We start from the raw sequence: 27,178 nt of genomic DNA, 5'->3' as shown, positions 1-27,178 counted from the left end.
GCTTGCAGTGAGCCGAGATCGCGCCACTGCACTCCAGCCTGGGCGACAGAGCGAGACTCCGTCTCAAAAAAAAAAAAAAAAGATAAAATTATTATCCAAAACAGTAATGTCCAATAGATTATTAAAAAACATTTTAGATAGCTGTAAAAAACATTGTGTTCTCTAGAGTTCATAAAAATTATGAGCTTAATTTCAATCCAACAGAAGTAATTCTGAAAACTCTAATGTTGTGATGCTAATAATTGGGCTAAGAATTTTCAAACTATTGACTGGCAAAAACATGGATAAATTGTAATATATGAACTTCAAAGAATAAATGCACAATTACAAAACTTGATATAGCAATTTATTTTTAAAAGCCATTTGAGGAATCACCAAATAATTTCAAAATCATGACTAGAAAACCAGCAATGAAATTTGAGACTACTGGTATGACAAATCCTGTTTCAGGCCTTGTTGATCTAGAGTTACTTGCACAACCAGAATTTGCCAAAACAGGAAATAGGTGTTTCATATATACGGCTCTAACCTCTCTCTGCACCTTCCTTCTGTCAATAGATGAAACGAATACTTCATCCTGCTCTGGAAACCACTGGTAAGTGATAACTCCTTTATTTCAAGGTGAACATTATTTATTTCAAGGTGAACAACACATTTATACTTTATCAATGATAAAGTGATATATTTGTATATTTTATCTACAATTTTCCAAAGTTTATTGATAACTTTTAATGAGAGTAATTATCTTAATATATTCATTTTAAGCTGAGAAGCTAATATATAGACAGCTTTATTATTCCAAAAGCACTTTTATCCAGTTTGAAATTTAAATAAATTTTTACCTTTCATTCTAAAGTAATATAACTAATTCCCATGTCTATGACTTGTGGAAACAATTGTACTAGAACTATTTTTAATAGAAAAATGAAAAACTATGAATATATGTGTGTGCATACTTTCACATCAGTAACTTTTACTAATATTAAAACATACAGCTATATGGGATGCCATAGCAAAAGTTTTAAATTGGTCAAAACAAAATTATAGCACTGATCTCAAGATTAAAAAGTATTTTATTAAAGACCATCAACATAAAATGCAATTTACCTCATGAAATGCACTCAGATCAAAAACAAAAAAAAGGCTTTTAGAAGTTTTTCAGTCAAAAGTCAGTCTACTCAGTCATGTTTATGTAGGTAATTTAAATATAATATCTATCGTGCATATTTCATCTAAGGAAGCAATTTCCACATACGGCTTTATCTTCTGTAGCATATTAGAAGTGATTCTGAAGAGTCAGATAGTAGGAGACCACAGAACTACCTAATGACAACATGAAAGGGGTTATTTACCACTAGACAGAAGATTTTAAAGTAAAATGCTTTTCTTCCCTGTGGCTAAATGCTATCCAGGAAACTCTGGGAGTATTTGCAATAGCCATAGAAGATCCGGTGTTGCCTCTTCTGCTAGTTAAAACCAAATCTAGAATGTCTGCCTGTATGACTAAGACCTCTGAAAGTGGATCCAAAGAAATTAAATTGATGACAAGTTTCAAGCCTGGGAGTTACCCTACATTGATAAGTTATGAGGTAAATTGGGGCTTCTGATTTGTAACAGGCAGGGATGAATTGGGAGGAAGAGTGTCAGAATTCTCAAGTAATGTAAATCTGATAATTGCTATGAATTTCAGTAACGTTATTTATTGAATTCAAGTAAAAGGGAGGGAATTCATCCTTGAAAAAAAAGTGCTTCTCAAGAAATGCAAGACAGCTATTCTTATTTGGATATCTTTAGGAATTTCTTACTTGATGAAGTCTAGCAGTTTTGCAAACTTTGCATATTGGCATAGGCTGCTTTCTGTATCACAGATACATAATAAGATGAAAGAAAGTGATCAGAATAAAGATTAACTATTAAATTTTAAGTAAGAAAATATTGTATCAAATACTTTTCTGTGCTGTGACTAGTTTATAAATGTGTCTATACCTATAGTGCACACATTATACTCACATGTGTTAATGCTTTTGACATCTTTTCTAATCCACGTAATCCTTTAAAATATTTCTATAGTCTGTTCTTCCTCCTTTGCTTTTTAATGTTACGATGTTTGGTCTGTCTCTTAAGTTTTGTACTTTCCTCCACCAGTTGATTTATCTGTTCCTACAATAATATTAAATTTTTGTCAACAAATGTTTGAAGTCTATCTTAATAACTAATATGAAAAGATAATTAATTCTTTCTTTTTTTTCTTTTTCTTTTCTTCTTCCTTTTTTTTTTTTTTGAGATGGAGTCTCGCTCTGTCGCCCAGGCTGGAGTGCAGTGGCACACTCTCGGCTCGCTGCAACCTCCACCTCCTAGTTTCAAGCAATTCTCCTGCCTCAGCCTCCCCAGTAGCTGGGATTACAGACATGCACCACCATGCCCGGCTAACTTTTGTAGTTTTAGTAGAGACGAGGTTTCACCATGTTACGCAGGGTGGTCTCAAACTGCTGAGCTCAGGCAACCCACCCTCCTTGGCCTCCCAAAGTGCTAGGATTACAGGCATGAGCCACTGAGCCCAAGCAATTCTTCTTTTAAAAGTTTACTCAGTTATTCATAAGCCACTTAAAATTTGTATTGGAATTAAAGTAAACAATTATCAGGTTAGTTTAGGATTGATATCTTTATGCTAACATGTACCATTTAAAAGCATTACAAAACTCTCAATTTATTCAGAACTTCTGCTATGTTCTTTATTAAAGTTTTAAGATTTTCTCCAAAAAGGATTTTTAAATTTGTTTTGTTGTTTCCCAGATACTGTATAGTTTTTTTAACTGTTATAAGTGTTTCTTAAATCTTATATTCTAGTTGAGTGTTTCCAGTAATAGAAATGGTATTTTTGTAAGTTGATAGTGCATCTAGCAAAATTGTTAATTTTGGTGTGTTCTCCAGATAGATGATCTTATCATTTGAAAACAATAACAATTTTACGTCTTCTCTTACAAAAGTTACAAATATTTTATATATAATAATATATTTTATATTATTATATATAACATATAATGTATACATTACATTACTTGTATATAGTATATACATATATATGTATATATTTTCTTTTCTTACGGCTTTGATTAGGATCTCTCCAGTACTGTGTTAAATAAAAGTGTTAGTCATTCTTTTCTTGTTCCCAATATTAAATGAAATGCACCTAGAATTTCTCCAATAACCATTATATTGGGTATAGATTTGCAGTATATGCTTCCTACCAAAGTAATGATCTCTTCTATTTTTTCTTTAAAAAAAAAAAAACTACATACAGGGATTGAATTTAATGACGTATTTTTTGTCATATTACTTTGCTTTAGTCTGTTAATGTGATGAATTTTAACAATGAATTTTCTAATTTTGAATTATTCTTTCAGTCCTCATATAATTTTACTTGGTCATGATATTTTTAATATATTTTTGAAATTGATGAGTTAATATTTTGTTAGGATTCTTGCAATTCATTTATGAAGTGGGCTTATGTATTATTTACTATTATTCTTATGTCTTTTATGAGTCAATCCCGGAATTATATCCACTCCTCAGATTACATTTCAGGAAAAAACAGCATTGGGAGGAAGTAGTCAATCTAATTTGAACCATACAACACTAGGGAGTAAGAAGGTGTGAGTATAAGAGCACTGGAGAGTGCTATCACACATGACCTTATTATCATTGGTTCTTCACACAGGATGGTACTTTTGTTTTTTTTTGTTTTTTTTTTTGGTGGTTTTCTTTTTGGTTTTTTTTTTTTTTTTTTTTTTTTTTGAGACGGAGTCTCGCTCTGTCGCCCAGGGCAGTGGCGCGATCTCGGCTCACTGCAAGCTCTGCCTCCCGAGTTCACGCCATTCTCCTGCCTCAGCCTCCCGAGTAGCTGGGACTACAGGCTCTCGCCACCATGCCCGGCTAATTTTTTGTATTTTTAGTAGAGATGGGGTTTCACCGTGCTAGCCAGGATGGTCTCGATCTCTTGACCTCGTGATCTGCTCACCTCGGCCTCCCAAAGTCCTGGGATTACAGGCATTAGCCACCGCATCCAGCCCCACACAGGATGGGTCTTACAGTTCTTCGATGCTACTTTGCTGACACATAGCACTAGAGCAAGCGTTTTTCTGTTGTTGCAGAATTTTGCAAATAAAGAGGAATCGATGATTGTTTTGAGGCAAGAGTAGAAACTAACAGGCATTACTTTAGACCAACCACTGCTGTTGGATGCAGCACTCCCCTCTCCTTCACATTCACTATACACAACACACACACACACACACACACACACACACATCCATATACACATTCTAGAAGTCATGAGAGACTTTATTCTCCTCAGATTTTCTCACTATCTTTTCAGTATTTTCTTGGAATCCCTGTTTCCTTCTTGCTTCTATAATTTTTTCAGAGTTAATTTTGGGGTGGCAGCAAGAAGCTTGCTTATTTTGATATTCTGCCTGAAATAAAAGCCAAAGGCTTGCTTTATAAATAGACCATTTGATTAATTCTTCTCTTAGCACTAAGCAAATTTGTCCTACTTCCTAATTTGCAAATCCTTATTTCCACAAAATGGACTGTTAAGGCCAGATATGCCTATAGAAGTTTTTGTAGATATATGTTGTCAGTCAATATGCAGTGATATCAGGTCATTTGATAAAATGATTTCCTTTTCCAAGGGAGTGTTTCAAACATACCAGTGGTCCTAACATCAGTGTGAAGAAGGCACAGTATGTTACAGTTTAATTGTATTATATACATTTATGCTTCAGAAAGACACAATTTGCTCTGCTGTAGATCTGGAATTAGTAGCAAACCATCACTATTTGAAATCATAAATCTTTGAAATCCAGGGATTTGGTTTTTCTCTAATCACACTTGAGATAAATTATTAATTTCTTTGAAAAAGGAAAACCAGAACAGAACAGAAAACCATATAAAAGGTAGGACTCAGTGACTTACACATAGCAAAATAACTCTTTCAAGTGAAATGAATTAAGAGAAATCTACTGCTTATTTCCAGGAAATAGCAGAAAATAATGTATAACTAATACACTTAGAAATTGCTTCATGGAAGTGAATGACAGGAGAGGCTATTTTTGTTTTCATTCTTTCTAGTACCTTCTATGTGACGCTACTACTAAATGGAATTGCAAACAAATCATTTTCCACTTGCACCTGCTATTTACAGTAGTCCCTTGGGAGGAGAGGTGGGGATGGAGTGAAATATTACAGCGACTCTCTGTCACCAGTATTGGTCTTAAAGCTGATGTTACATCTTTATCATATTTATCTCATTCAAGTTGTTTACTCTCTGAGCCCTGAATTGTGCTAGATTTTTCCCCATCTCTCTCCATAAAGTATTGGAATGGATCACTGTAAAAGGAAATAAAATTTTACCCTCCTCTTTTGCACACATGAGAAAATTCAACCAGCTCCCCCTCTGGGTACTTGAATGATGAGCTCCCGTAATTATATACCAGGACTCTGAGGGCAAGAACCAGGTCTTGTTCACTTGATCATGTGCAGCAATATTATAACATGTTATCCTGAATACAGTGTACAAAACTTGATAAATGTCTCCTAAAGGAAAGAAGAATACCTAATTGTCTTTGACTTACAAATGAAAATAAGAATCTGTTTTTCCTCTTTTGCTCTCAAATTCTGCAGGAGACACACTAGAGGGCCCATCTCTAAATACAGCACACTAGGAGTTAGGGCATCAACATATTGATTTAGAAGTGGAAGCAGGGCCAGGTTAAGTTATTTCTGAGTGAGTTTCAAGGTCTATAACACTAGTAGTTTGAAATCTTCTGGAGTTCCAGATCTGCATTCTGGCAACATCATTTTTCGTGGATTCTTTTTTTTTTTTCAGGCTTCAAGTGTATTTATTAATGCATTGGACAAAATAAAACCACACTTGTTATCAAAAGTATATCTCCCCTGCTCCCATTTTCTTGTTCTTCCATTGGAAATATCTTTGAAAAAGTGATACAAATGGATACCAGCAAAGTCCCATATTTGCGGGGTGATTGTGGGGCGATGCTGGGACGAGATGGTTTGTGACATTGACTTTAATAGCATGAAAATGGGTTTTGCAAGTGTATATCAGGCTGCATCCCAATACTTAGATTCACAGTGGGTGGGGTGGTGGGGTGCAGAGGTGCTGGTTAGGAGAAGGAAAGTTGAATTTAGTGCTGGGAACCAGTCTGGGGTGGAAAGCTCTTCCTCTGGGAGTTCTGTGGGGATTTGGTGTTAACTAAGTTCATAGTCTAAGGGAGACCCAGTCCCAGCCCCCAAGAGCTGAGGTTCAGGAGGAACCAGTGAATAACTAAGAAGGAAGAACTTTTGTAGGATGAGTCACTACTTCTATTAACGTTCAGTCCAAATCAGAAGGCTAAGGATCTACCATATACTATTTGTTCTGCTTTCTTGTTTTTAAACTTAACACTGAAGCATAAGCTTCTTCTCTGAGGTTACAAAACAACCATAAATGTATAGTGGTTTTTATGTCTAATATACTGCCATAAGAGGATGTATTCTCATTTACTTAGACATTATATCTCCCTATTGCTAGGCATGTAATTAATTTACAATGTTTTAACCCTTATAAATGATAACGTGATGAAAATTTTATGCTTAAAACTTTTTAGTATAGTTTATAATTTCAGTAGAATTCTAAGAAGTTGAATTAGTGAGATAAAGAATGTGAACATATTAAGGATATTAATACAGATAGGGTTAGTAATCCCTTAAACATGAGAATCAAATTATTACCTTTTTGTTTTAAGATCCAGAGGAAAAAAACGTTGCCTTTTTAAATTTGAGGCATGGTATTAAAGAAAGTTTTGAGAGGAAAGGAGTTAGGATGCTGGCTGCATGGGTAAACTTGAAGAGAGTAGTTTAAAGGTATGCATGAAAAGCATATACGTAGAGGACTTTCTAGGGTTTGAAGAATGGCAAGTATATGAGCCAGATCCCTGACGGAAAAGAACTGGCACATGCTAACTTCTAATTTGAAGAAATGTTAATAAGGTTATATTTATAAAAGTGTAGACAGCACTTAAGGAAATCAGCAAGGGCTAATGCAGTAGTATCCCAGTAATAACCACAGTTGGAAGCTACTGAATTGTTATTGTGAAGAATCCACTCCTACAACCTAAAGACAGTAGTTACACAGAGAAGACTGCGGAGCTGTGGAAGAAGGAGGTAGAAAGTCCTTAGCATTTATAGGCATGCTTCAAGGGCTTCAGTCGGGAATTTTGGTTTGTTCTTTATAGTCCCAGTTGAATGCATACTTTGAAAGCTGAATCCACTGTCATTCTGCTGGCTCCATGTGACGTCTTCTCCTGTTACATTAATAATGAATTTGGGATAATGGAGGTCATTACGTTTCTCCCACCCCCATGTTACTCAACAGCATGTACCAATCATTTTAATGCAGATCCCTGTTCCACCGGTTTTGTTTTCCCAGCAATGACATTATTCCCAGTGCTGTTGTTCCTGGTTGCTGGGCTGCTTCCATCTTTTCCAGCAAATGAAGATAAGGTATGTTTGAAGTCAAAAATCTTCAGAAAAATTCAGGCAACCATGAGGGATGGCAAGCTACTAGATCAATCTTCAAAAGTGAAAAGGTCTAGAGTGTCTGGTACATCATAAAGTACTCATTAGTAGCTCAAGGTAGTTAACATAATTATGTTTAAAGCTGTGGTGATCAATATGGTAGCCCCTAGCCACATGAGGGTATTGAAGTTCATTAATTAAATGACTTTGCTCCACCCCGCAAATTGCCTTGGAGATTTTTTTTAATGTGGTAAAACTATCTTTTGAGTGATCCCATAATATTTGCTACGTAATACATAAAACTCTTTTACTAGAGTATTGCATGTTACACATGCACTTAGGCTGAGCCTAAGCATTTTTTTCTAAATACCAGACACCATTTCAGGCAGAAATTCCCCCTAGAGTCTTAGGGTAAATCATATGCCCCAATCTTTACAACTTCTTTGCTGCAGCCTGAGTGTGAATGTCTTAATAATTCCTATCATGTACCCTTGTCACTATAAGATGTTATCACTCATATATTTAGAAAAATCACATTAAGACCTCTCTTAACCCAGAAATTGATATTTGTGGCCTCAGAGGAGATTTTAGTTTGTCATGCCATGAATTATATCCCCATTCTGAAAACTTTCATCTAATACTTTTCCATTAAAAAGTCATAGCTTTGGCAGTCATTGACAATGTTTACCTAGCATTGGCAACACTTTTTAAAAATGGTCTTTGTTCCCTTGAACTAACATAGTTACTATTATGTGCAATTTCCAACAATGTTAAAAAATAATTGTAATTTTATTTTCCCTTAGGATCCCGCTTTTACTGCTTTGTTAACCACCCAAACACAAGTGCAAAGGGAGATTGTGAATAAGCACAATGAACTGAGGAGAGCAGTATCTCCCCCTGCCAGAAACATGCTGAAGATGGTAAGAGGTGATATTGCAAAGGAGAGGGGTGTGAACAAGCTGTGGAAGGAGTAGGCGGCTGGCAACTAATATCTCTTAATAACTTTGAAGTTTACAAAGTTCTCTCTGTATTTTTTTATTTCATTTGAGCTGTGTAATGGGCAGAGCTGAATTTCTTAACTTCTCTTTATAATGGTTGCATAACGTCAAATTCATAGGGCTATTTAAATTATGGAGGCAGAATTAAAACCTAATCTTTGGACATATGGTGAAAAGCCATTATGTTTTTCTGCTCCTTATCTCATCTGTCCTAATCTAAGATCAGAAAGACCTTTTCCCTTTAAGATAAATGCCATGTAGGATAAATAACAATCTACTTTTCTGGGCCCTGTACCAAAGGCCACATGTCTCCCGAACATATTCAGTGAGGGGGAAAAAAAGAAAAAAAGAACTGGAAATGAAGTAAGCCAGCTAATTACTTCATTGTTGGAAAAGCAATCTCAGCACCTCCACATGTTTATCAATATTTAGAACAGGACCATTACAAAAAATCTTTAGGTGTTTCTGCTGTCCTGTGATAAATAATTGGACCATAAACCTAGATTTTTTGATTACTTAGGGTAGGCATATTACCTATATTTCTTTGTGGAGCAGATAAAAGCACATCAAAAATATATACATTTGATTACTATAAAAATCAGAAGATGCTTGTACAGAAATTTTATGATGATGTAAATCAACCTATAACCTGATTATAAAGCTTATGCTCCTTTGAGGTTTGAGACATTAAGTGGATATCTTTTTTCTGTCCTTGTTTCAGGAATGGAACAAAGAGGCTGCAGCAAATGCCCAAAAGTGGGCAAACCAGTGCAATTACAGACACAGTAACCCAAAGGATCGAATGACAAGTATGTAAATTAGGAAATATTTGTTGAATAAATCAACAAGTAAAATAATAAACCATGTTATGATGTTGCATTAAGAAAAGTTTGTAAATAAATATTGCTTCTAATGCTACCTTTTTCAATATGGACTATCTACATGTAGAGATAACTCTGAGAAGCACCATCTGTGCTTACTGTTTTAAATAAATTTTACAAAAACTGTCTCACACAGTATCATGTTTGTACCTCTCAATCAGCTCAGGAGTAAAGCAGGTTACAGATCATCTCTTTCCCAATTACAGAGATTAGAAAACCAACAGCCTGGAAGAAAATGATGATTGGCAATTAATGTCATATATAGGAAATTTGGAATTAGAATTTCTGGCTTCTAAATCAGTACCCTTTTTAGTGACAATATGCAGCCTATTTGTGTTTTGAAACCTACTTAATTTTTTTCCTATAAAATATTTTAAATTTTGTCAAACTGTTCCTGAATTTTACGAAAAACATATTTAACATTAGCATTCACTTTTATTATTTTCTTTTGAATTTTTGATGACAGTAAGCCATGTCTTTTATATTTTCTGGATGTTTACAATGCATACTATATTAAACTAAAAAAATGACCTGCAAGACGTAACCTATACATCAATAAATATAAAAACAATTAGATAAAATATCATATGGATGAGCTATCAGATAAAATACTTATTAAATTATCAAAAATAACATAGGTAACGGCAAGCCAAATTTACAACTGGTAAATAACTGGCTTGTTTTGAAAATAGGACTGCCACTGTTATCTATATTTTTGATATAAAACTATACTACATTTATGAAAGGGGGTAACTATGGTCACGAGAAGATTGAAAGAAATGGTCTTGAAAATCCCAATCTATTGTTAAAATCTTAGCTTCTTTCTTTCCCTCTCAAAGGAGCTATACAAAGGTAGTTTATACTCTCTTTAAGTAGCATGTAGACATTCCTTGTTAAGCCATCCAAATATAAATATTAATTTCAGGGCTTGAAAAAGTGTTGAAGTATTTCTGGGCTGCAAGGCACTTTTTTCCTCATTTTTTGAGCAGAGTGTGGCCTGTGATGTTCTGATTTGCTAAGAGGAGGCCTGTAACCTGTGAAAATATTGTCTTTTATGGTGTCATTTGCTTCATGTTTAGGGCTCTTAAAGACTGAGCATAAGACTTTTTTAAAAATTCACACAAAATAATAATTCTAACCACTTATTCAGATTCCTATATATGAAAATCTCTGGTGAGTATGGGCTAGAGCAGGAGAGGAATTACTAAGTTGATCTCTGCCTTCAGCAAGCTCACATTACAAAGCTGAAAGCTCATAAGGCACACACACGTGAAGAATTCAATGTGTAAATAAATGAATCCAGGGAGAGCAGATATTAAAGAAAAAAGGCTTCTCCATCTACTCAAAGTTTTGCATGTTGAGACCAGCCTCAAGTATTGGGCAAATCTGGCTTCTATTCAGCTTATAGCTGATAAGGATCTGAGGCACCCTCCTTATGTATTAGTCAATATTCATTAACGATGGGTACTGGGGACTGTATTTAAAAAACAGGGATTCTGCTGTGTGTAGTGAGTGTGTGTGTGTGTGTGTGTGTGTGTATTTTGCCATTGCATGCTTTATTGCTTTCCTCATGAGTGGTCTGTTCCTTCTTAGGTCTAAAATGTGGTGAGAATCTCTACATGTCAAGTGCCCCCAGTTCATGGTCACAAGCAATTCAAAGCTGGTTTGATGAGTACAATGATTTTGACTTTGGTGTAGGGCCAAAGACTCCCAACGCAGTGGTTGGACATTATACACAGGTAAGGAGAAGAAATGAAAAACCATCTCCTTTATAAGTGCCCTAAAAAAAAAAGGATTCTTCAAATTTTGACTGATTCCAAGTTGAATTTGGGGGAAATTTCAAGTGAATATAGAACAGTCTGGCATTTGGTGAGTATTTCAGCTGTGAGCTGTCATTTTTCAATAGACTGCAGGATCATGGTAGGGAAGCATAATCTTTGTCCAACAGTCTCAAAAAGGAATGTACATGGAAATGTAATATTTTAAAGTGTTTTAGTTTGATTCAATAATTTAACTAAATATAGCCATAAGGTATATGAAAACAAAATATGTCGGTAACATTCTTCTCCATTTTGTATTTCCTACTATTTGTTTTTTGGTATTTCCTTCTTCTGTAATGTGCTCTCATATCTTCACTTATTGGTTTATAGGTTGTTTGGTACTCTTCATACCTCGTTGGATGTGGAAGTGCCTACTGTCCCAATCAAAAAGTTCTAAAATACTACTATGTTTGCCAATATTGTCCTGCGTAAGTATATATTTTAGCATTTATTGACAATAATGCTAAATACAATTTAACATTTAATAAAAAAACAAACTAAAAAGCATATTTCAGTAAAGGTGAAGGAGATTAATCTTTAGAAATGTTTTCTAAAGTTGAGACACATTCAACCAACTTCTCAGAAAGATAAAGTTTTCAGTTCCAGTTCCAAGTATTATTGAACAGGGAGCTGTCTTTCCTCATGCCTAAAATAATTTGTCTCCTCTCTCAATTGCCTTTTGCTATGCTCACGGTTACTTCATAAGTACATGTAGTGTGTAGTTATCTAAATATAATTTTATCAGTTCATGCTAAGTTTACACACGAGAAACTGGAAGCTTGATAATTAGTCCAGGGATAAAGTAAGGTAACAAACAAGGAATGACCCATTTTATTAATATCAGTCCTTTCTGCTCAAATGCTCTTACTCCTGCTTATCAGAAAATTTCACATTATACATTAAGAAATGATTAGATCTTGGACCTCGAAGACTTTTAAGAGATCCCCAATATATTTCAAATATCCAAGAAAAGATAATGTCTTAAATTTTTGCTTCTTAGAATTTACCACAAAAAAAATTTCATGGAACCATCCATTAAGATCCTAATTTCTTAATTATCTTGGTTTTTCTGCAGAAAGTCCAGTTTTTTTTTCTCAAGCAATATAGTTGACCTACTCACGAAAAAAAATCTGTGGATATATTGAAGATATATTCACAACATATCTATTAGCTTTAATTTCCTTTTAATATTTGAAGTTGTTCACCACTAGTGGGAGGGGTTTTCCCCAAACTCAGCTTTCTGCATGGCTTATTTTGAGGCTGTAGATATCCCAGGTGATGTAGGATTCCAGTTTGAGAAATATGACCTGTAAGGTCATTTTTCAGCAAAGAATTATCATTGTTAATACAGAAAATTGAAAGACCCTGGGAGACTGCCTCCAAATGCCTGGTCATTAGAGGAGAGCATCTGGAGTCAGCATCTGAAGTGAGAGTTGGAATTAGTAATGAGAGAAAGCAGGGAAAAGAGAACTTCCAGAACACTTTGATATCTATTTCACATTTTCTTAAGTGCTCACACACCTACAGCTATATTCTGTGAAGAAAGGCTGAGATTCAGCTACATAGCCTTGGACCGTTAGCCTACTTAGTGCAATTAAGACTTTGACTTTCTTGTATTTTCAGATGATAATTACCAATAGGAAAATAATCATCAACGATGTACAGGCTAGTCACTGTAAGATGAACACACAGAGGAGATTAGTGTTAATTAAATCTTTTTTTTCCCTAACATTCCCATTCTTGGCAAACATAAACATCTCATACACACCACCTTTAGACATTCCCAAACCTTCCCAAGCCCAATACCCTTTCACAAACATACAGCAAAAACCATGTGAAAATCACCACCCCACCTAGAAGCCAAAATTTACGCTGAAACTGTACTTACCCTACCTCATATTGTAGAACTTATGGTATTTTTTAATTTTTAATTATGTTACATTTAACATTAAATGTTATTTTTCATATTGCAACCTTCTGTGCTTCAGGATCTTTTCTTATCTCTCTAGGGGATATGTTTTACCCCTTGCCAGCACCTTGTGGTACATCATCTTAGCAATTTGACGAAGTCTGTTGGGAGATGAAGTGTGTTGCCACATTGAAATATACTCTAAAAACTTTAGACTTTAATTATCCTATTTCAGTTTCTCAGGTTGCAAGATTATGGTCAGGAAAGTGAATGAATGTGTGAATTATTCTCTTAATTTGCATTATTGTCTGAATATACTCTGAGATTATATTTTTAATTATTTGACATAATTAAAAACATTTAATAAATACTCATGTATATTTGGTGACTGATACTAACCTTGGAACATAAACTAAACATAAAAATGAAAAATATTTGACATTTTTATTTCAAATTTCAGTGGTAATTGGGCTAATAGACTATATGTCCCTTATGAAAAAGGAGCACCTTGTGCCAGTTGCCCAGATAACTGTGACGATGGACTATGCAGTAAGTTTGAAGTGATTAACTTGATAATAAAATAAAATGATCTGACATTTCTTCTAAGAATTGGGAAATCTGAAGACAACCAACTTAAGCAATGCCTTCATGCAAAGGACAAAAACGAAAAAAAAGTCTGTCTGGCTCTGTCGCCCAGGCTGGAGTGCAGTGGCGCCATCTCGGCTCACTGCAACCTCCGCTTGCAGGGATCAAGTGATTCTTGTGCCTCAGCCTCCTGAGTAGCTGGGACTACAGGCACGTGCCACCACACCTGATTAATTTTTGTACTTTTTGTAGAGACAGGATTTTGCCATGTTGGCCACACTGGTCTCGAACTTCTGGCCATCAAGCGATCTGCCCACCTCAGCCACCCGAAGTGCTGGGATTACAGGTGTGAGCCATCACACCCAGCCTTACAGAGTATTTTTAAGTGAAAATTTTACACTGTTCGGTATCTATGTATCATTTGCAATGTAAAATTTGGCCTGTTATCATATGTAACCTGTTGAAACACTTAACCATCCATGTTACATATTGGCGTATATGAAAATGTGTCTGTGGAAATAACATATTGTAATTAAATAGGAAGTTTATTCTCATCAAAGTTTATATCATTATACAAAATACAGCATTATTTTAAAAAAGGAAAACAAATATACATCTAAGAGTATGAGACCATAGAATATGGCTCAATCCAGACAGGGACTCCAAATACTGCAATTCCTCATATGCTAATGAATTTATCATACTAACTTCCCCATTTTTGCCATAGTGTAGTTACAATCATCAAGTTTAGTATAATAATCACTTGCACTTCTGCTTGCTAATAATTTTGTATACATTTTTAAAGTCAAAATCAAATCTGTATGTAGTATTAGTTTGCAGAAGCCTCAAAAATATTTTAGCAAAAAGGAGTAAATAAATTTATATCTCATACAATTTCATTTTGTGCTTTTATAAATAAAAGTACAAAGGGATGATACTTTTGTTTAACTAGGATATGTTACTAAAATTATTACTGACAATGCAGTTGACCCATTCATTGAGATTTTTACCTTTCAAATGCATTCACCTGACTGAATTGTAACATTTTTTTTTCTGACTGAATTGTGTAGCTATAATTCAGAATACTGATAATACCAAAGCTATAAATCAACTAAAGAAGGAAAATCCAAATATTTGCAGCACTGCCAAATGCTGTTTTCTAAGAAGCTTGAAATTTATCTTATTAGTAATAATCAGCCAACTGAAAGATTTTAAACAGAAGAATGATAAGATCTGAACTGTGTTTTCTAAAGAGCTCCCGACAGTAGTAGGAAGAAGCAATTGGATGAAAGTCAGCTAGGAGACTGTTGGAAAAACACACACTCAAAAACAAATGGGTATCTTCACTGCATTAGGGCAAAATGAATGAAAAAATAGACAGGTATGAAAAATAGGAAGAAAATAGAACAGTCGGTTGTTACCTGGTATTGTTGAGTATTGATTACAAAAAAAAAACAAAAAACAGAAACAAGTTCCAGTTGATTCCTGGCTCCTGGCTTGAATTGTTTAATAGTTGGGAGTGTCATTTCTCTGAAACTGGGTGAACGAAGTGAACAGTTTTTGGGGAATAATAAGGAAATGTCAAGCTTGTAGATAGGATGATGAATTTAGTTTGAGATTTATTGAGTTTGTGGCCACTGAAGGACATCCAAGTAGAAATGTCCAATAATCATAATGACATTCTCTCCACCTTTTACATTATACATTTACATCTTCCTATAATAATTACTTAGACCTGAGAGAAAGACTGGGGGCATTAGAGTCTAGAACAACTGTGTCCAATATAACTTTCTACAGTGATGAAGATGTTCAATATTCCTATAAAGTAGCCCTTAGACACATGGCTACTGAACACTTGATATAACTGGTGTTGTTGAGGAAACACCTGAAATTTTAATTTTATTTGATTTGATTTTTATTTAATTTTAATTAATTTAAGTTTAAACAACCGCATGACAAATATCTACCATTTTGGATGTTGCAGTTCTAGAGAAATTCATTTAATTTTACTCTGCTCACTTGTTGAGTGAGGAAAATATGTCAGTTCACCTTAGAAACATTTCCAAAAGCTTGAATTTAAAAAAGAATCAGCGTGTTTACCTAAGTGACCTTATGTGTCCCTCAAAATATAAAATGGCCATCTTAGTGTAATAATCTCAACTTGTTTGCTCACTTCCCTACTCTCCGTTCATATAGAATGTATTGTTTGTGTTGCTGTTATGAAAGAAAATGATAATGAAGTGACTAATTTCTTTGTTTTTATTCCAGCCAATGGTTGCAAGTACGAAGATCTCTATAGTAACTGTAAAAGTTTGAAGCTCACATTAACCTGTAAACATCAATTGGTCAGGGACAGTTGCAAGGCCTCCTGCAATTGTTCAAACAGCATTTATTAAATATGCATTACACACCGAGTAGGGCTATGTAGACAGGAGTCAGATTATCTACTTAGATTTGGCATCTACTTAGATTTAACATATACTAGCTGAGAAATTGTAGGCATGTTTGATACACATTTGATTTCAAATGTTTTTCTTCTGGATCTGCTTTTTATTTTACAAAAATCTTTTTCATACAAATGGTTAAAAAGAAACAAAATCTATAACAACAACTTTGGATTTTTATATATAAACTTTGTGATTTAAATTTACTGAATTTAATTAGGGTGAAAATTTTGAAAGTTGTATTCTCATATGACTAAGTTCACTAAAACCCTGGATTGAAAGTGAAAATTATGTTCCTAGAACAAAATGTACAAAAAGAACAATATAATTTTCACATGAACCCTTGGCTGTAGTTGCCTTTCCTAGCTCCACTCTAAGGCTAAGCATCTTCAAAGACGTGTTCCCATATGCTGTCTTAATTCTTTTCACTCATTCACCCTTCTTCCCAATCATCTGGCTGGCATCCTCACAATTGAGTTGAAGCTGTTCCTCCTAAAACAATCCTGACTTTTATTTTGCCAAAATCAATACAATCCTTTGAATTTTTTATCTGCATAAATTTTACAGTAGAATATGATCAAACCTTCATTTTTAAACCTCTCTTCTCTTTGACAAAACTTCCTTAAAAAAGAATACAAGATAATATAGGTAAATACCTTCCACTCAAGGAGGTAGAACTCAGTCCTCTCCCTTGTGAGTCTTCACTAAAATCAGTGACTCACTTCCAAAGAATGGAGTATGGAAAGGGAAACATAGTAACTTTACAGGGGAGAAAAATGACAAATGCCGTCTTCACCAAGTGATCAAAATTAACGTCACCAGTGATAAGTCATGCAGATTTGTTCTAGATAATCTTTCTAAACATTCATAATCCCAATCTAATTATGAGCTAAAACATCCAGCAAACTCAAGTTGAAGGACATTCTACAAAATATCCCTGGGGTATTTTAGAGTATTCCTCAAAACTGTAAAAATCATGGAAAATAAAGGAATCCTGAGAAACAATCACAGACCACATGAGACTAAGGAGACATGTGAGCCAAATGCAATGTGCTTCTTGGATCAGATCCTGGAACAGAAAAAGATCAGTAATGAAAAAACTGATGAAGTCTGAATAGAATCTGGAGTATTTTTAACAGTAATGTTGATTTCTTAATCTTGACAAATATAGCAGGGTAATGTAAGATGATAACATTAGAGAAACTGAAACTGGGTGAGGGCTATCTAGGAATTCTCTGTACTATCTTACCAAATTTTCGATAAGTCTAAGAAAGCAATGCAAAATAAAAAGTATCTTGAAAAAAAATACAAGAATTTTTTTTCTTGACTCCATGATGCATCAAAGCTTTTCTTCAGATTATCTAGTTATTCTTTCCTAGACTTTTAACCTTCAGCTCCTTTATCCCCGTGCTATATGTTTGATTTTGTCCTTTCAGGTAATATCAATGATCGGGTTGTCATATCAGATCGACATGCTTATCCAGTATCAAACTTCAGTAAAAATTTCAAGGATCTAAGTAATCATGAGGCAAAGGAAAACAGGAAGGTGCAAGACCACCAATGCAGCCCCTAGATGCTATTTTTGGCTGCATTTCTTAATCTCTCAAGCAATAAATTTCCTAATTAGTCTCCATTCAAAACCTTTCAATAGGTTTCAGAAGTAATTAGTATAATATTCACGATCTTAAACTGATCTGCAAGAAGCTGAATAATGTTTTTTATATTTCCCTCTCCAATCTCACTTCATTCCACCCTCCCTCATTTCCTCTGCTTCAGTAGGATGAGCCCGTTAAATTATCTCAAATTCCTCAAGATTATTTTTACCTTATGGTGTTTGTGTTTGCTATTGCTCTGTTTGGAAGAGTGATCACTGTATTATTTGCTAGAATTGCTACTTCACATTAAACATTATTTCATCAACAGATTCTTTTGAGCACATAATCTAGGGAAGCTCCCCCCATTTTCTCTCAGAGCTCCCTATATTTCTTCTTATAGTAATCATCACAGTGTGTAATAATTCATTCCTGTGCTCAACAAATATTTATTGAAGACACTTATGTGTTGAGTATTCAATTAGGCACTTTGAAATAGAACAATTAGCAAGACAGACCAAATTCCAAATTTCATGAAGTTCACACTCTAGCAGAGGAAAGAGAAAGAAAACTCTCTTGCAAATAAATACTTAATACAATGTCAGGAAATGACAAATGCTATGAACTAAACTTGGGAAGAGGATAGAGCATAATGAGGATAGGCTGAGAGAGAGAAATGTTAATTTAAATAAGATTATCAGGTAAATCATCTCTAAAGTGCTAAATGCTATTTGGAGCTTTGAATTTATCCTTTTAGTAATGAACAACCAATTGTAAGATTTTAAACAGAAGAGTGACAAAATCTGAACCGTGTTTCATGGAACAAGAGCACAATACAAGTGAGAGAACCACCAATAGATAATTTGATGGAGAAGACTTTCAGGCAAGAATAGTGAGTAAAATGTTACTGAGGTAGGAATAAACTTGGCATATTTTATTAAAGGCAAGAAGTCCATAATAGCTGGAGTAGAGGGAGCATGGTAAAGAAAATATTAAAAAGAGGTAAGAAACTTAGGCAGGAATCTCATTATATGGTGCCCTCTAGGGTAGGTAAAGAATTGGGATATTATTATAATTAAGGCAGCAAATCATCAGAGTATATTAAAGAGTGATATTATTAGATCTAATATTGTGAGAGGACAAGAATGGAAGCAAGACATCAGTTAAGATGCTATTACCAGCCGGGCACAGTGGCTCACGCCTGTAATCCCTGCACTTTGAGAAGCCCAGGCGGGCGGATCACGAGGTCGGGAGATCAAGACCATCCTGACTAACATGGCGAAACCCCGTCTCTACTAAAAATACAAAAAAATTAGCCGGGCGTGGTGGCGGGCAACTGTAGTCCCAGCTACTCGGGAGGCTGAGGCAGGAGAATGGCGTGAACCCGGGAGGCAGAGATTGCAGTGAGCTTAGATAGCGCCACTGCACTCCAGCCTGGGCGACAGAGCAAGACTCTGTCTCAAAAAAAAAAAAAAAAAAAAAAAAAAAAAAAAAAAAAAAAAGAGGCTATTCCCTAGAAAAGAAATTAAGTTAAATTGTACTAAATTATAAATATATGTGTGTATGTGTATATGTGTATATTATATATCATACTAATAAAATAAAGATATAATATGATCATCTCAAAAAATGCAAATCAATGCACTTAACAAGATTTAACAGCATTTAATGAAAACAATTTTCAGAAAACTATGAATAGAAAGTAACTTTCTTATTCTAATACAGAGCATCTGCAAAATCAATCCCTGAGCTAACCTTATACTTAATAGTGAATGAGTGAATGTTTTTTCCTTTTTTTCTTTTTTTTTTATTATACTTTAAGTTTTAGGGTACATGTGCACAATGTGCAGGTTTGTTACATATGTATACATGTGCCGTGTTGGTGTGCTGCACCAATTAACTCATCATTTAGCATTAGGTATATCTCCTAATGCTATCCCTCCCCAAGCCCCCCACCCCATGACAGGCCCTGGTGTGTGATGTTCCCCTTCCTGTGTCCATGTGTTCTCATTGTTCAATTCCCACCTGTGAGTGAGAATATGCGGTGTTTGGTTTTTTGTCCTTGCGATAGTTTTCTGAGAATGATGGTTTCCAGCTTCATCCATGTCCCTACAAAGGACATGAACTCATCCTTTTTTATGGCTGCATAGTATTCCATGGTGTATATGTGCCACATTTTCTTAATCCAGTCTATCATTGTTGGGCATTTGGATTGGTTCCAAGTCTTTGCTATTGTGAATAGTGCCGCAATAAACATATGTGTGCATGTGTCTTTATAGCAGCATGATTTATAATCCTTTGGGTATATACCCAATAATGGGATGGCTGGGTCAAATGGTAATTCTAGTTCTAGATCCCTGAGGAATCGCCACACTGACTTCCACAATGGTTGAACTAGTTTACAGTCCCACCAACAGTGTAAAAGTGTTCCTATTTCTCCACATTCTCTCCAGCACCTGTTGTTTCCTGACTTTTTAATGATCGCCATTCTAACTGGTGTGAGATGGTATCTCATTGTGGTTTTGATTTGCATTTCTCTGATGGCCACTGATGATGAGCATTTTTTCATGTGTCTTTTGGCTGCATAAATGTCTTCTTTTGAGAAGTGTCTGTTCATATCCTTTGCCCACTTTTTGATGGGGTTGTTTGTTTTTTTCTTGTAAATTTGAGTTCATTGTAGATTCTGGATATTAGCCCTTTGTCAGATGAGTAGATTCCAAAAATTTTCTCCCATGTTGTAGGTTGCCTGTTCACTCTGATGGTAGTTTCTTTTGCTGTGCAGAAGCTCTTTAGTTTAATTAGATCCCATTTGTCAATTTTGGCTTTTGTTGCCATTGGTTTTGGTGTTTTAGACATGAAGTCCTTGCCCATGCCCATGTCCTGAATGGTATTGCCTAGGTTTTCTTCTAGGGTTTTTATGGTTTTAGGTCTATCGTTTAAGTCTTTAATGTTTTTTTCTTTTTATTACTTATCATTGAAATGATGATTGCATCATTTTTTATCTGGAATCCATAATCAGGAATAAGGCAAATATGTTAGTTTGTACCACTTTTGTTCTGTAAACCAAAAAGTATCTGAAACAAGTGTCAAATTGATTATTTAGAAAGTTTATTTTACCAAGGTTAAGGATGCGCCTGTGACAGAGCCTCAGGAGGTCCTGACGACATATGCCCAAAGTGGTAGGGCTACAGCTTGCTTTTATACATTGTAGGGAGATATAATACATCAATCAATACATGTAAGATTTACATTGGTTCAATCTGGAAGGGCAGGACAACTCGAAGCAGGAGGGCTTCCAGGTCATATGTAGATTTTAACATATTTTGAATGGCAATTAGTTGAAAGACTTATTATCAGTAGAAAGCAATGTCTGGGTTACATTAGGGTGTCGTGGGGACCTAGGTTTATCATACAGATGAAGCCTCCAAGTAGCAGGCTTTGGAGAGAATAGACTGTAAATGTTTCTTACCAGGCTTAAGGCCTGTGTTGATGTTAATGCTAGAGAGGTATAATGAGGCATGTCCGACCCCCACTTCCCACCATGGCCTGATACAGTCATTCAGGTAAAACTTCAGGGTGCCCTAGCCAAGGAGAGAGTCCATTCAGATGATTATAGAGAACCTTTGAATTTTACTACTGGTTTACAGTTCACTATTTAAATTGTAGCCAATGCAATAAGTAAAGGAAAAAAATTAAAGGTATAGAGATTAAAAAGGCAGAAACTGCCTTAATTTGAAAATTAAAATGATCTTGTAGAAAATCTGAAGGAATCAACAAAAAAGCTACTAGAACTAGTAAGTTTAGCAAGGTCACATGATTAAAAGGAGGGAGGGTATCTTACTGATAGAGGAACAGAATAAGAATTACAGTGGAATTCTCATTAGAAACCATGCAAGCCATGCAAGCAAAAGAAAAAAACAAGATAATGATAAAGAGGATCACAGTTTTTACTGCTGTATGCCAGGGGAGGTGGCAACAAATATAGATCGGAACTGATTTAGAGATTTGTGACACAGAACATGGCAGGACTCTGTGTCTTTAACTCTCTTATTCTATATCAAGAGCCAAACTTCACTCATCACTTTTGTTGATAAGATCTACAAAGATGGTATTGTACAGCTGAAACTAAACATGAGAAAATAATGATTTCAAAGAAGCCTTGTGCTACATACGTGGGCATTATCTCCATAAGAGCCTTCTGATGCAAATAGCTTTCAATGCACAGAAAACAATATTCATCAAAATAAGAGTATATATCTTTCCACATGCATAAAATATATCTGGTATTGTTCTAGCAGTGAATCCATACAGGTCTGCAGCAACCTCAATTCTTGCCTCCTCAGAAGAAATAATTTGACCAATGGAGCATAAGGCAGAAAGAGAGAACAAGGCAAGTTTTAGAGCGGGAATGAAAGTTTATTCAAAATCTTTAAAGCAGGAATGAAAGTAAGTAAAGTACACTTGGAAGAAGGCCAAGCAGGCAACTTGAGAGATCAAGTGCATGGTTTTGTCAGAAGTGTGTGAACCAGAGCAACTCCATCTTAAATAGGGGCTATGTCAAATGAGGCTGAGACCTACTGGGCTGCATTCCCAGATGGTTAAGGCATTCTAAGTCACAGGATGAGATAGGAGGTTGGCACAAGATACAGGTCATAAAGATCTTGCTCATAAAACAGGTTGCAGTAAAGAAGTCAGCTAAAAGCCACCAAAACCAAGACGGTGACAAGAGTGACCTCTGGTTGTCCTCACTGCTACACTCCCACCAGAGCCATGACAGTTTACAAATGCCATGGCAACATCAGGAAGTTACCCTATATGGTCTAAAAAGAGGAGGCATGAATAATCGACCCTTTGGTTAGCACATAATCAAGAAATGACCATAAAACAGGCAACCAGCAGTCCTCATGGCTGCTCTGCCTATGGAGTAGCCGTTCTTTATTCCTTTACTTTCCTAATAAACTTGCTTTCACTTACTCTGTAGACTCACCCTGAATTCTTTCTTCTCTGAGATCCAAGAACCCTCTTGTGGTCTGGATCAGGACCCCTTTCCTGTAACATCTTTCCAGTGACCATGAAGAGATAATACTGAGGAGACTCCCAACCCAAAGGAAATAGACTGCAGCATTGATTGGCTGACTTTAGGTAAGTGGGGCACATATACCTGGGTAAAGAATGGGATTTTGTTAGAGGCCCACTTAGGGGAGTTAGAGTCTCTCCTAAGACAGAGTAGGTTAAAAGGCTCCTCTTAATAAAAGTAAGGATGCTTGACTGAACTTGGGTTCAAGGCCCAACTTAGGAAGGTTAGAGTCCTTCCTAAGATGTAAGCGGTTAGAGGCCACTGTCAGTAAACTCCCTTTTGGCTAAAAACAGGTTTGCCACTAGGAATGTTAACCACTATTCTCTTTGTATTAATCTGCCTTGCACTTTTTGGTGACAGCTGCGGGTGACAGAATTAGGCATGTAAAGGATCATGGGACATGGGGAACTTTTTCCTCCATAAAAGAGGAAACTTGATTGCCAAAGGGAGTACTGGAAAAGATCCCTTCTCGACTGACAAGCAGCTGCCTGAACTTTTGATTCAGTGCCAGCTGCAATGGGTGGGTCTTTCTCTGGCCTCTCTGAGCACCTCACTTCCTGCATTCTGCTGGAAGCAATGCTTTTCTCCCTTCCCCTTACTTTCTCTCTCTGTGCAAACCTGTTGAATGAATGGTAAAAATCAGTGTTTATTTTCTCTTTAAAGTTTTGATTAATGGGAAAAAGGATTTGTGAGGCTAGTCTTAAACTATAATAAATATGGTCTGCTTTGTGTGTCTTTTTGTGTTGTTCTGTCATAAAAGAGTGGTACCTTAGGATAGAATGTGGGCTTAGTACTCCCATAAGCCCACTGTTCAAGATGACCCAGCAAACTGGTCAGTTACAAACTTTGCTGCAAGTCCCTGAAAAAAAAAACAAAAACCTGAGTGAGGTTTCTATCTTGTCTTGTATGTCCTTGGGAATGTCACCTTGTAACCATGTGGCAGTACTTTCTCTTGGTCTCCACCATCACAATGGCAGCCCAGGTTCAGGGTTCAATTCCCAGCTTAGGGAATGAGTCCTTTATCTTATTCTGTCTATGTATTTATGTATGTTGTGTGTGTAATATAAAAGAGCTTTAATTAATTGGTTTAATATAAGAGCTCAAATAGAATATTTTGTCAGAAAAGTAAAAAGTGTAATATCTTTTATTTAGTTCATGTGACTTAAGTAATCTTTGGGAAATAAAGACAGTTTTAAACATTATTGGTAAAATAAAAATATCTTCAAAATGTAAACATTTGGTCTAAATTATACAGGTTAGATATTAGGTTTGCTTTAAGGTCATAAACTGCTTCTTCAACTTTCAAAAATTGTTTAATTTATTTTGGAGCATTAGATTCTATATAAAGCCTGGGGACATGCGGTCGGGCGCAGGGGCTCATGCCTGTAATCCCAGAATTTTGGGAGGCTGAGGCAGGTGGATCATGACGTCAGGAGATCAAGACCATTCTGGCTAACACGATGAAACCCCATCTCTAACAAAAATACAAAAAATCAGCTGGCCATAGCGGCATGTGCTTGTACTCCCTCTACTCAGGAGGCTGAGGCAGGAGAATTGCTTGAACCCGGGAGATGGAGGTTGCAGTGAGCCAAGATCACACCACTGCACCCCCGTCTGGGTGACAGAGAGAGACTCCATCTCAAAAAAAAAAAAACAAAAAAACAAAAAGCCTGGGCACATGTTAAATTAGCCATGTCCCCTATCTATGTAAACAAGGTTATAAAGAAAAAAGATTTTATATAAGAAAATATCTTGTATGGTAAATTCTTGTCTAAAGTGAAATAACTGGTTGTTTAAAAAGAGGGATGTTTAGGACAAGTCAGAAAGCCCAAGCACTTCATAGATGGTCTGGTTAAGTCATGAAAGAATTTATAAAATAGAATTTATGAAAGAAAGGTGCAATTTAAAGGTGACTAGGCCTCTTAAATGCTTCATAAAATGCCACTATGACTCTTAACTGTACAACTTGCCTACTTTACAGCTAGGTAAAACCTGAGACATGTGGAGTTAGACATTGGAAAAAGTCAGACCTTATCTGCACTTCTATCTGGATCCTAGGCTCTACACTTAGTAAACAATTAAAATCCTAACTTACCAAGGTTTTCACCAAAAGTAAACATTGATAAGAGTTAACATTATAACATGTAATTGAGACTACTGAAGAAAAAGTTTTACATGCAAGGTGTACAAAGAAAGTAAAATGTGTTTTCAGTTTAAAATAAATTATAAGAAGTCATGGGAATGTGACTTGTTTTTTGCCTAAAGGGTAAAGGATTGTTTGAGTTCAGATGAAGCTGAAGCTTTAAGCAAGTTGTGAAAGGTTTGTGAAAAATTAATTGTAAAAGAAATTCTGGGTGTGAACATATTGACTAAAGTTAAAGCAGTATTATTTCAGTTTTTCTAAAAATTAAACATTGGAATAAAAGCACAACAGGTTTTTCTGAGAGCACTGATCTACCATTTAACAAAAATTTATAAAGAGTTATAAAAGATTTAAGAGAATATTACCTTATGGTCAGACATTAAAATTGGATAGATTTGTCTATAAGGTTTTATTAAAAATTGGATTTAACATTAATAGTACACTAATGCAGAAGTGAAATTTTGTTTATTTGATATAAAAGTCATACAGGAAGCATTGTCAAATATAAAATGGTGTTTGGCCCTCTTTGGGCTGTATTTGTATTAGTATCTTACTGGTATGTGTTCCAAAATTATAAAAATCTCCTATGATTTTGATATGACTTAGTGTATATTATTAATAATTGTTACATAAAATCATTGTATACCACAAAGGTAACCAAATTTCTTTGTCAATCATGTTTTTGACTGTGGCTGCCCTAAAACATTTTGTCATCCACAGACAATTATTGCCTTGTTTTAACCCTCTTAAAAAGGTGGTTTTATGATCAACTATAGGACTTTCACAGGTGCTAAATGCAGGTTTCCTGATATCTTTGGAAATTGTGACATTAGAATAGAGGAAAAAGCTTTCAGGACTCTGATGAAGAGCTGAAATATTTATGACTATTTTTCAGAACAGGAGTTAACTGCATGGACTAAACTAAAAAAATAATCTTTTTGACTGTGCTTAAAATGTTGCTAATCCTTTGTTTTGTTTTTCAGAGTCTAGAAAATTTTATTTTAAGCTATTTACAGCTTTTAACAATTAGGTAAAGTATTCTTCTATAAACAAAATCAGGAGCACATTTGTTTCTCTCTACTGATTTATCCAGAATTTGAAAATGGTTTGTGGGTATTCTTAATTTATGGCAATGTAGTTATTTGCATAAGTGCAATAAGAATTGGTTTTCTTTTGCAACAGGACACAATTGGAGAAATTGTTTATTTTATTAAAGCTTTGACTGGAAGGCTGTGCTTTCCTTTAAGGAATCAAACTTGACTAGTAAAGCCAATAAAGGCCCCTTCAGAAAACTGGCCTCATACCTTGTCTACACAGTCCCTCTACAGGGTTCTTCACCTTTGGTAAGTAAAGAATGTCACTTTCTGACAGGCCTAAATGCCCCAAATTTTCCTGAAACATCAAGAGTAGAGGAATTTAGCCAACTGTTAGGTATTTGAGGGTAAAAAACCCATGACTGGGCTTGGCTTTAAAAAAACCTTATCTGAGATTCCTTTTATGAAACAGAGTTCCATCAAAGCCAATTTTTAAAAAGCTTACATGAAAAATAATTATTCTTGCTACACTTTATACACAGAATCCAGCCAAGCATAATAAAGCAAGTCAGTTTTACCATTATTTGTCCTTTGTAAAAATGGGAAACTGGAAAGAGAATTATGTTTCAAGAACTATGGTGTACTTGCTATTAGATTCTAGTCTCATCAGTTGTTTTGAGTTTTTTTCTGCAATTTAGACTAACCCTGCTTATTCCTGTGAACCAACCAGCAATCTCTGGCTGCTGCTCAGAAGAAAATGAAGGAATGGGTAATGTAAAAATATGAATCAATATTCCAATTCTGGGCACACTGGAATCAGCTAGTGACCCCACATCAGCTTGGTTTCAATAGTTGTCCAATTCATGGAAAGCCTTCCAATTTAGTTAACTTAGGACAATTTTGCTTATTCTGCTTTACTGTTTTAAAATATCTTGCTGTTGTGCTCTTTGTGTAGGAATAGAGGATAAACTTACTCAACTTTTTAAAAAAATCTTCCAGATATCACCTTTTCTTGGAACTTAAGAGTTATGAATGGCCTTCATCATACTAATGCATTCTGACTGAACTCCTCTGTACCCTGAACAAAAGAGACCCTAATAGTTACACAGAAATATCATTG

The 27,178-nt window shown here is 35.3% G+C and overlaps 1 protein-coding gene across 2 annotated transcripts; it reads left to right on the top strand.

The window, feature by feature from the left end:
- Nucleotides 1-526: 526 nt before the first annotated feature.
- Nucleotides 527-24,549, top strand: CRISP3 (cysteine rich secretory protein 3). Of its 2 annotated transcripts, none has more exons than XM_001148602.4 (8): nt 527-595; nt 7,487-7,560; nt 8,379-8,495; nt 9,295-9,382; nt 11,048-11,193; nt 11,605-11,702; nt 13,644-13,732; nt 16,037-24,549. In XM_001148602.4, exons 1-8 carry the CDS (start codon nt 559-561, stop codon nt 16,162-16,164), a joined length of 777 nt encoding a protein of 258 aa, XP_001148602.1. In that variant the 5' UTR covers nt 527-558; the 3' UTR covers nt 16,165-24,549. The 2 variants fall into 2 exon arrangements, with proteins under 2 accessions (XP_001148602.1, XP_001148538.2); XM_001148538.4 differs by having other exon boundaries at nt 538-595; nt 7,457-7,560.
- The last annotated feature ends 2,629 nt before the right edge of the window (nt 24,550-27,178 follow it).

This window comes from Pan troglodytes, chromosome 5, assembly GCF_028858775.2.
Source record: "Pan troglodytes isolate AG18354 chromosome 5, NHGRI_mPanTro3-v2.0_pri, whole genome shotgun sequence".
NCBI lineage: Eukaryota > Metazoa > Chordata > Mammalia > Primates > Hominidae > Pan > Pan troglodytes.
Note: the sequence above shows the minus strand (reverse complement) of the source record. Positions and strands in the feature narration are given on the sequence as shown.